Source organism: Xylaria bambusicola (genome assembly GCF_022495145.1).
Source record: "Xylaria bambusicola strain CBS 139988 unplaced genomic scaffold F5B22scaffold_103, whole genome shotgun sequence".
Lineage (NCBI taxonomy): Eukaryota > Fungi > Ascomycota > Sordariomycetes > Xylariales > Xylariaceae > Xylaria > Xylaria bambusicola.
In genome coordinates, this window is record NW_025953656.1 from 52,305 (window position 1) to 64,001 (window position 11,697).

The following is an 11,697-nucleotide window of genomic DNA, read 5'->3' on the forward strand; positions in this document are numbered from 1 at the left end:
AACTGCCGGGGATGATGAATCCTAGCTACACGATAGAATTCCCTGAAAACTGAACCGTCTGACCGATTGATTTCTTTTGTTATCGTCTTTGCTTCGAATTTATGGTAAGTGTAGCACTACGGATACCACCCCTTAAAGCAATTGCTCGCAAGGTCAATCACCACAAACTCCGTTACGCTTATGGCTGGCGGGACTTCGGATTTACCACGCTTCCGGCTTATCACTCCCCAATCTTGAAAGAGGGGTTAACAGTTCAGAGTTTCCAGAGACTAAGCTGCTTTGAGAAGGTGAGGCCATGTCAGCAGTAGGCGGGCGACATTGTACCTCCGGCGGTCGGTCGGTCTTCACCATGGCTAATGGAAGTGGTACTAGTAACCCATGGTTTGGGCATGTAAAGGGCTATTATTGTTGCGCAAGGAGCTTCAACTGACTCGTTACAGATTGTTGTAATAATCATACAGAGTTGCCCTTGTCTCTCAATGGGTATGGTAAATTAATCGCCACAGTGAGATATCTCATGCCAGGGGTATTCCCATTCTGGCCCAGCGCGAAGTAACTAACGAGGTATTACGCCGAGTACCCCTTCACGCAAGGAGATTCAACTGATGGCACATTCATCCTCTTCTGTCTACTCTCGGATCATTTCTCTTCCACCTCCATAACTCTTGTCGATGGTTAATTATGTCTCGAGGACTTGCATGCACGCCAGTCGTCATTGACTCAGGGTCGATATCAGGAGTTGATCGCCCAAATGCTACGAGAGCTTTTTACGGTATCCCTTACGCCGCACCGCCTGTAGGAGAACTCCGATGGCGACCGCCGCAGCCTGTTCAGCACTGGGAAGGGGTTCGGTCGGGCGAGTCGTACGGCCCTGCCTGCGTTCAACCGCCACCGCCGAAAGCATCTCTATACTCTACTGTGGACGCTGAGTTTAGTGAAGATTGTCTTTACTTAAACATATTTACCGGCGCTGAGAACTCTACCGACAGGCCTGTGCTGGTTTGGTTTCACTACGGAGCCTTTGTTTTTGGTTCTGCAGCCCATCCCATGGAAGACGGGGCTCGCTTGGCTGCCGAGGGCATCACCGTCGTCACCGTGAACTTTCGCGTTGGTCGATTTGGATTTCTCGCACTTCCAGAACTTAGTGCGGAGTCAGGCCATAATGCATCAGGCAACTACGGGATCATGGACCAAATTTCGGCTCTAGAATGGGTCCAACGAAACATCAAAGCCTTTGGTGGTGATCCCGGGAATGTGACGATAGGGGGCGCCTCATCTGGCGGCGCTAGCGTCACACTACTCCGAACTTCGCCGTTGGCTAAAGGCTTGTTTACCAAAGGGATTTGTGAGAGCGGACCAGGCCTGGCACCGGCGCTTGATGGCCCAGGTCATATAGCAACTTACATGACGCTCACTGCCGCTGAAGCAGCCGGGACTGAAGTGCTTAATGCCCTTGGCGCTTCCTCCTTGGCCGAATTGCGACAGATGCCTTCTGATAAAATCTTGGCCGTAACATTGCCTCGAACTAAGGGAATATGGAAATCATATTTACGGGAAAACACCACGAGCTTAAGTGTTTACGACACGCAAAACCCCATCATTGATGGTTATGTGGTTCCTCGAACGCCCGCTGAGGCATTCATGTCAGGCGAGGCAGTTGACATTCCAGTCCTAGCTGGTGCCACGGGTGATGACGGAACCGCACTACCACGTCTTTATAAATTATCCAACTATGAATCATTCCTCCAGGAAACATTCGAGGGACAAGCTGATAACGCCCTTCGTCTCTATCCTGCAACTACGGATGCAGAAGTGATTGTATCATCATGGAGGCTCCTTGCTGACCAAGTCTTTCGTTGGCCTACATGGACTTCCGCCCGTCTCCAACACAAGTATATGAAGTCACCCGTGTGGTACTATGATTTTCTCCGCGCGCCGCCAATACCAACTTCCTCAAGTTTAGTGGAAAAGAATTTTGCTGGTGCTTTCCATCTTGTTGGTATGCTTTACGGGTTGGGCAATCTCGATGCATGGGACTGGGATTGGACCAATGCTGACCGGTCTCTTTCAAGAAAGATGATGGAGACCTGGGTACATTTCATGCGAACTGGGAACCCAAATGATAGTACACAGGGTGCTACCTCTTATTGGCCAGCTTTGAGCGCAAATAGTGAGCATGTAAGGATCTGGGATGATACTGGCGATTTGCGGCTTGAACAGCCTGCAGAGCATGCTCGTCAAGTAACAGCGTTTTGGGACAAGTACTACGGTTATCAAATATAAATACTCAATTAGGGCCATAAAAGCGGTAATAGCTCAATCTGTCACTTACTAAACCGTTACTGCTATCACCCCTTGAAATCACACATCCCGATGGTTCCTCCGTCATGCGAAGCCTTCAGAAGACACATTCAATCACACCAACATGCCATAGATGGCATAGGATATCAAGCATAATCCCAAGCCATAGGGGAAGAATGGTGATTGGGGCCCGTATATCAGCCTATGATATATTGTGGTTCTTTGGGAAGTTTTAACTATTGCAACTCATGGCTGATACAGATGTTAACGAAAGCCGTCTAAGTCATGAAGAATCATGTCTAGAAATAACAGGCAATGACCTCAAATGAGAAAAATATGTGGCTATATCAATGGCGCAGCCAGCTTGTGAAGATATACTAATTACTTAAAGATTTAAGGCGTATTGAGCTATGGCCGGTGAGTTGGCCGGTCACACTAGCTTCTTGGTGCAGCCACCATCACCTTCACACAAGTACTTCTAGCCACTTTTGCGTAGTTGTCACCATAAAACCATGAGGTGTTACAATCATCTTGACCGGTCAACACCACCCTTAAGGACCTACAGCCCTTGATTGGATGAGAACATGTGGCCTCTTGGGGATCCTTATGCTTAAGATATTATATAGGAGTCTAGAATTCGAGGACAATTTAGTGATAATGACGTTTGGGGGTATGGTGTAGCGATCGAATTGGATTCAACTCAAATCGATATTAAGCTAAGAAAAGATATTAGATGTGTGTCTCATACATTCGATTCGTGAAATCATCGCCATGTCATCAAATACACATCTCAATCCACAAGACTCCAAAATCTCAGCTAAAGCCCCTCCTGAATCTTACGCCTCCTTTTTCTACCCTGCTTCACCCTTCAACCGATTCATTCTCGTAGAACACGAAGAAGCGCATTTCCATGCTCTCCCTTGGCGCTTCGACTTTTCGCGGTAGTCGAAAGGAGGAATGACAGCAGCGACTCTCGGAGGGGTTCTTCGAATCGTAGCACTTGAAAACCAGAGCCTCATCTGGTCGCATGTTTGAGAGGTAATACCATTTGTGCTTGGGGTTCGCCCGAACTTCAAGCACCTGGAATCCATATTTAGAAACGCTCTCGTAGAACTTGCTTGTGCCCTTTGCTGGTGGTTCTGTGTCTACAGGAACCAAATCCTCATCACTCACAGTACGGCCATCGCAGAAGCCTAGTGGATCACGTTCAATTGTTTTAATCGGCCGCCAGAGGTTGACAGTTCCCCATCGGGTCTTGGTCAGCTTCTCTGCCTCATCAGGGAGGTGGTCTCCAAGGAGGCTGCGAGCCCCCTTTTCAGACTGGTCAACGTGTGCAAACTGTGCTGGAACTGTGGGCCCGAACCCTTCTGTGTCCAAGACATTTTCTCTGCCTCTAGTAGTCTCGAGCTCCTTTAGCGCCTCGACGTTAGCTTCGAAGGTATCTTGTCGGATCAGGTGAGAAAAGCAGTGCACTCGCGATGCCTTGGTACTGGAGTAATTTGTTAGTGTACAGTACATAGGTATCCTTGAGATTGGCAACGGGAGCATGCTATTCAATCTACTATAATACTCACATCGACTTGATAAGTTCCTCAGCCTCGTGGTAGATAATACTCTTGATGTCATTGGATTCGAGTGATGTAGTGCTAGGTTTCCAATTGCAGGTCTGGAAAGAATGTGTATGGATGTCGAACTCGCTCTCCAAACCCCGTAGATCATGTATTTGGATAGGACGTGAGTCGAACTTTCGACGAAGAACACCGACCGTTCCAAAGGTGCTTGCTTTTGAACCGCCCCTGGACGGGTCCAGATGGTAATTCATAGTAGTCTCCATGAATGTTGCCATGGCTTGTGTACATTTGTGAGCTAGAGATATAATACTATCAGGGTGGGCAGGATAAAAATAGTGGACTAGCTATTCAAGTTAACGAGCATTGGGACTCTAATTATGCATTTATAACCACAATCTCTCCCACACCGTTTAGGCATATTGATAAGCATGACGAAGGCCCTTGCCACCGAAATTTCCGTAAGAGTAGCTCTAAATCTGCTGTTGGTAAACGGTTTGCAGCTTTGTATCATATGACCGACAAAGAGAGCACACTGTATGCCATCAATGCATGCGGGATAAACTAGATAGTTGCTATATAGGTAGCTGGGTGCACTATGGCTGATACTTTATATTCACTCCCTTGTTTTGTTTTGAATCTATATTTCTAACTTGCTGCCAAACACACCTAAACGGTAAATTCGTTCATGCAATATAGAAACGATGAATTTCTGATGATAACACAGCAGGGTGGTGTGGGATATGCTGGGCGTGATGGTGTGATTTCATAAGTGTTGGTAGCACATAAAGCATGTACACCAATCAACAGTCTCATTAGATAGCCCTAACGGGGTCCGTATTGATCCCAAAGCAAGATATCGGTTTTTGTTAGTAGAATGATGCGAGCCACAGCAAATTGATGACAGAAGTCTTAACGTAGGACTATCCGCCAATTATAATTTACTCACATATAAACTATTAATATTGACGTGTTCTGAATGTCAACGCTATATTGACATATGTACCAGCTACAAACACACTTATACAGTATGGAAATACCGGGTATATTTCACTTTTCGACTCTTCAGACCCTCTTGGCAGCCTACTTCGCAGATTCCAGGGATTATGATCCATATGTTTTAAACCCCATAATGGAACGATAAAGCGCGATTATACTTTAGGCGCTTATTCGGTGCCGAACACGAGTGACGTATTAGCTATGAGTTGGTAGATACTTGATAGAAGACGAGGCGAGCATGGCGCGCACGTGTTTCTCTAACCATTTCGGTCCTACATCTTACATCAAGAGGCAACCTGAAACCTAGTTAGCACCTGAAGTGACATCACAACACCATAGAGGCTGTTTTCAGGAGATTCAGTCTGTACGATGTATACGTCATAGAATAGTGAATTCTTTTCCTCTTGTATCGCGTGTCAAGCCTCGATGCAAGACATTACTATCATGAGGGACATGGCAACGAAAAAGTAGCTTTTACTTTCCCATTTCAGGGGTACAAAATATCAAATATTTTTGTTCCGTTTGTCGGACGCACTGGATTCAGGGCTTAAGCTTCGTACTCGTTACATGTACCGATGCTCACGCCGGCCGCAGTCGCTTGAACCCGCATGATTTACGGAGCGCGCGGCACAGTCGGTCTATTCTCTCCATCACCGTGATAGCTGTAAGTATTGAGCGGGATAATATAGAACGCGAAAGTTGCCTTGAAAGACGTATCGGGTAACGTAGGAGTAAATTCACGGTGCTGGTGCTCACATTTGCTGGACCCTGTCTAAGTGCAATAGGTAGCGCATCTTGATCGGCTCCGAATATCGAGATCCGCACATCTTATCGCCGAGAAACTTCTTGCCGGGTGGTAACCCCACCGGGAACCATCGTAAACACCTGGTATTAGCACCTCGGATTCTCGGGTCACACTTATAATGGCTTTTCCTCGCGCGCCGATCCAGCGGCCACTTAACAATACATGTATCCGCCGTGAAGAGCTGTCACATTTACACCCCTGCAGGACATGGCTCCCTTCCGAGAATCCGAGGCGGGCGACTCAACTTGTAACATGGACTCTGCAGATGCTGACTGATATGAGTTACCGATTTTGGTTCTCTCCTACGAGAGATCGCTGAATTGGGGACCAAGAAAAGTAGCACGGATGAGAGATAGGTAAGCCTAACCACCCACCTACGAACCACCCTACAATTAACCCACCTAAAAATGCGACGCGTTTCCCAACCACCTTCTTTTTTAACTTATAAATATCTTAACAACTGTACGGCTTCTTTTTTTCTAACCTATACCATTTCAATCCTTTTTTTCTTAGCTTTTTAAAATGGTTAACTATATTATAGCATTATATGTAATTTATACTCTTTCCGTTATTAAAGGCGGTAATAATGTTAAAAAAGTAGCTTAAGACTATAACGTTAATAGATCTTATTTACGTTGCCGTTTTAAAGGTATACTAAATAAAAAAGAAGCTTATAAGAGTTAATAAACCTTTTTTAAAACTTAAAAAGAGTTAATAGCAAATTAAGCATATATATTATAAAGGGAGTTAAGGAATAATTAATAAGTAATAACAATAAACTAATAAACCTATACCCGCCTATTAAGAATTATAAAATAATATGTAAAAAGCTCTGATCAATAAATATAAAAGGTAAGGCAATATATATTCTTTAAAGTACGTTATGGTTTATCTGCTAAGTTTAATCGGTTTAACTCGCGCCGGCGTAATCTATATCTTATATATATAAAAGCAATAAAAGAAAAATTAAAGTAAAACGTCCACTATACTCTTTCTTTTATAATGTTTATACCCCTATTCCTAGCCTTATTATAATATAGGAAAAATTAAGCTTTATATTATTAATTTACTATTTTAAAGCTTATATTAAAGCTATTATAAAGGTTAATAATTATAAAATTTACTTTAAAAAGTATTAATACTTATAATTTTATAAGTATTTTTTAACTTTAAAGGTTTTATAAAGCTATATTATTAACTTTAAATATATTAATAATACTTTTTTAATTAATATTAATACCTTTTTTAATTATTTTAATAATTTTATAATAACTTTAATTAAGCTTTATAATATTTATAATATTAATAAATTTAAAGTTTTTTTAAGCTATAAAAAAAATAGTATAATAATTAATAAAGCTTATAAAAAGGTTATTTATATAAAAGGATTATATAATTTTAAATAAATAATAATTAATATTAATAATAATTAATATTATTAATAAAATTATATTACTTTTTATTATTTTTATTAATAAATTTATTTAAAAATAATAATTTCTTAATTAATTATTATAGGTAGGTTAAATCTTAAAGGTTAAATATAATATTATAAGTCTTTTTAATTTTATAATAGGTATTTAATAAAATTAAAGCTTAAAAAAAGGAAGAATCTCCTTTAAAAGATATATAGGAAAGGTATATAATACATATAATATATATATATTTTAAGGGCTTTAAAATATTATAATATAATAATTATTTCTTTTTCCTTAATTAAGTTATCTTTAATTTAATATATAATTAATTTATTAATTAAATATAAAATAAAAAGTTTAATTATATAAATATATAATATAAAGTATTATAATAAATATATTAATATAGTTTATTTATATAAAGTATTATTATTATAAAGGTATATAAATATTAAATTTATATTTATTTTATAAATTATATATATTATATATTACTTTTAAAATAAAATTTATATATATATTTTTATTAATTATTTCTTAATTCATTTTTTTTTTAACTATTATTAATTTTAAAAATTAGTTTTAATTAAAAATTATTATATTACTTCCATTTTTACTTTATTTTCCATTTTTTTTTTCATTATATTTATATTATTATTCCTATTATTTAAATTATACCTTTTAAGAATAAAAAGGAAAAAGGTAAAGCTTTAGCTTTAAAGAATAATTATATTACTTATAGCAATAAGGGTAAAATATTACTATTATTATTATTAATATTATTAATATTATTAGCTTTATTAACTTTATTAATATTATTATTAAGTAGTAATAATAATAATAATAATAATAAAAAGGGCAATTTAAGTTAAAGCTATAGTAGATTTACCGGCCCTTCACCTAATAATTATTTAAGCTATAATAGTAACTTAAATATTAAGGGTAAAAACCTCCAAAAAAAATATAAATAATTTATAAGGATTAAAAACTAATATTATAAAAAGTATATTAACCTTATAATTATATTATTTATATTAATATATTATAATTATATTAAATATATTAAATATATATATTAATTTAACTTTAATTTTTTATTTAAACTTAATTATTTATTTAATAAATTTAACTTTATTAATTATTATAAATATATTAAAGTATATTAAATATATAAGCTTATTAATATTTTTATACCTATATTATATATAAATTATTATTTATTTAAATTTAATTTCTATTTATAATAGCTTTTAAAATTATTTAACTTATTAAACTCCTTAAATAAAGTTAATAAGCTTTTATACTTAAAATAATTATTAATAACATTTAAGCTATAAATAATAATAAAGTAGAACTTTAATTTAATTTATTTAAGTTTTACATTAATATTATAGCTATTTAATATTATTTTATTAAATTATATTTATACCTTTTTTTAATTTATTAAAGTTATTTTAATATAATTAATAATTAAACTAATAAAAAAGTATAAAGCTAATTTATATTTATATTTAAATAAAAGTATTTTTTTAATTATAATTATATTATTATTTAATAATACTTTATTATTTTTAATATAATTATATTTATTTTAATTAATATTATAAATAACTTTACTTTATACTTTTTTTATATATATTTTTAATATAAGTAAAATATAGCTTAACGTTAAAATTACTTTTATATAATTTTTTTATATATATATTTATAAAATCCTAGTTTAATTATATAATATACCTTTATTTTATTATTTATAATAAAAGTAAAGACTTTTATAATTAAATAATATAATAATACTTAATAAAATAATATTTATAATTAAATAAAACTTTAAAATATTATTAATTTTAATAATTATTAAATTTAACTTTATTTTATATATAGTTTAATAATAAAATATAATAGTTCTTTAACTTTAAAGGTAAAGGTTTAATTCCTTTTATATTAAAATAATTAGTTTTATTTTTTTATAATTAATTAAAGATTTTTAAAATCCTATTAAGCTTATTTTAAATTTTCTATTAATAATATTAAATATAGTTTTAATTTATATTTAATCTATTATTTTTACTTTTTTTCTTTTATTTTTAACTTTAACGTTTTTTAAAATCTTTAATTACCTTTAATATTAAAATATTAAATTATAATATTTATTAATTATATTTAAAAAGCTAGCCTTTTTATTTAACTATATAATATTAATTATTATTATATATTATTTTACTTATTATATTTTTAACCTTTTATTTTTTTAAATTATTTTTAAAGTTTAATATAAGTAAATTATATTTATATTTAATAATTTAAAGCTTAATTAATTAAATTAGAAAAATAGGGTAAAAATAAATATATTATAATAAAAGATTAATATAATATATTTATAAATTAACTTTATTTATAATTTTAAAAGGTTTTATATATTTAAATATTAACTTTTTATAATGAAATTTTATATTATTAATAAAAAATATAATTAAATTTTTAACTTTAAACGTTATTAATTTATATTTATTATTATAATATTTTATATATTATTTTAATATAATTTATTATTGCTTTATTATTTTATTTTTAATTATTTTTAATTTATTAAATTATTCTTATATAGTTAAAACTTCTTTTAATATAAAGTTATTTTTAATAAATAATTTAAATTTAAAAATATAATTATATAAAGCTTTAAAAGGTAACTTTTTAATTGTTAAATTAATTATTAAATTTATAATAAAAAAGACTTATAAAAAAAGTTAAAGCTAATTTATTTATTCTTTATTAATAAAATATTATAAATAACCTTTAATTAGTTAATTTATTTATTTTATTTAATTATTAATTTTAAAGTAAAATATAATTAAAATGTATTATTTTATTTTAAAGTAATAATAAAGGTTAAATTAAAATTAACTTATAAAAATAATACCTTTATTTAAAACTATACCTTATAAATTATTATATAAGCATTTAATTTTATTATGAAAAAGAATAGTTAATTTTATTAAAGTAATAATAATATTAATTAAAAATAAATATATAAGTTTAATAAATCTATTAATAATAATTAATATAAAGTTAATTAGTTTTCCTTTATAAAAAGTTTTAAATAAATATATAATAAAGTTTATAAAAAGTTTTTATATAAGTTAATTAAAAATTAATAAAATATTTAATTTATTATATTTTTAATAATATTTTATCTTTATTTTAAAATAAATTATATAGGATTTTATATACTTTTAAATATTATTTTATATATCTTTTTAAAAAAACTTATAATATAAAAGTTTTAAATTATAAGTTTAATTAAAGTAATTAATAATAAATTAATTATAATATAATTTAATGAATTAAAAATAAAGGGATTTTTTAAAGGAAATATAAACCCTTTTTTTATAATAAATTAAGTCTTTTTTTATTAATTATTAAAGGTTTATAGCTTTTTTAACTTTAAATTAATATAAAATTGCTTAATATTTAAAATCTTTTTATTAAACTTTTAAAATTAAATTATTTAAATTTTTAAATAGTTTTAAATTTTTATTTTTTTTAATACTTATAACTATTTATATTTATTTATATATAACTATTTATATAAAAATAATTTATTTAATAAATATATATATAATATATAATTTATTAATTAATATTTTAAAGTATAAATTAAGAACTTTAAATTATTATATTATAATAATTTTCTTTTTTAATATAAAAAGGATATTTATATTAATAAATAAAATAGCTATAAAATTAAAATAATATAAAGGTAAATTAACTTTATTTTTCTTACTTGCTTTATATTTAATAATAAAGTTAAAAGGAGTTAAATATATATATTAATAAACTTATTTCCTATTTAATTTTAAAGTTTTTATAAATATTTAAAGATTATTATAATTAATTAATACTTTAATATATACTATTACTATATAGTTTTTATTATTATATAGTTAAAAATCTTAACGGTATTAAACCTATATAAAAGCCCTTATAAAATACTTATTTATATATTTAATAACTTTATAAAAAAAGGTTAAATTAACTTTAAGTTTAAAAATTTAAGCTATTTAAACTATAATAAAACTAAAAATTATATTTTTAATTTTATAGAATTTTTTTTAATAGGGTTTTTTAAAAAGTATGTTAAATTTTAATGTACTTTTTAATATCTTTATAAAGAAAAATTGTATAAAATTAAAAAAATAATTTTTAGTTTTATTATAATTTAAATAGCTTAAATTTTTAAACCTAAAGTTAATCCAACCTTTTTTTATAAAGTTATTTAATATATAAATAAGTATTTTATAAGGGTTTCTATATTAAGAAATACAGTTAAGATTTCTTAACTATATAATAATAAAAACCATATAGTGATAAAATATATTAATTAATAAATAGCTTTTTTAAAGGTAATGCTATTAATGTTTAAAGTAATTTATTATTATAAGTATTTTTTAATTAGGAATATTATATTATATTTCCTATTTAAAAAACTTATAAGAATAAAATATAATTAATTTAAATATACTTTAATTATTTTATTAAAATAAATTATTTATAAATATTACTTTAAAGGAATTAGTTTTTAATAATATTTACTTTTTAAGGTTAA

The 11,697-nt window shown here is 29.7% G+C and overlaps 2 protein-coding genes across 2 annotated transcripts; one reads left to right on the forward strand and one right to left on the reverse strand.

The window, feature by feature from the left end:
* The first annotated feature begins 276 nt into the window (after window positions 1-276).
* Window positions 277-2,723, forward strand: F5B22DRAFT_43924 (alpha/beta-hydrolase). The gene is made up of 2 exons (XM_047971837.1): window positions 277-387; window positions 441-2,723. The coding sequence occupies exon 2, from the start codon at window positions 682-684 to the stop codon at window positions 2,281-2,283; it is 1,602 nt and encodes a 533-aa protein (XP_047824758.1). The 5' UTR covers window positions 277-387; window positions 441-681; the 3' UTR covers window positions 2,284-2,723.
* A 439-nt stretch (window positions 2,724-3,162) lies between these two features.
* Window positions 3,163-4,147, reverse strand: F5B22DRAFT_652674 (uncharacterized protein; the record flags this gene model as incomplete). The annotated part of the gene is made up of 2 exons (XM_047979647.1): window positions 3,163-3,790; window positions 3,876-4,147. The coding sequence occupies 2 exons, from the start codon at window positions 4,145-4,147 to the stop codon at window positions 3,163-3,165; spliced, it is 900 nt and encodes a 299-aa protein (XP_047824759.1).
* Window positions 4,148-11,697: the final 7,550 nt, after the last annotated feature.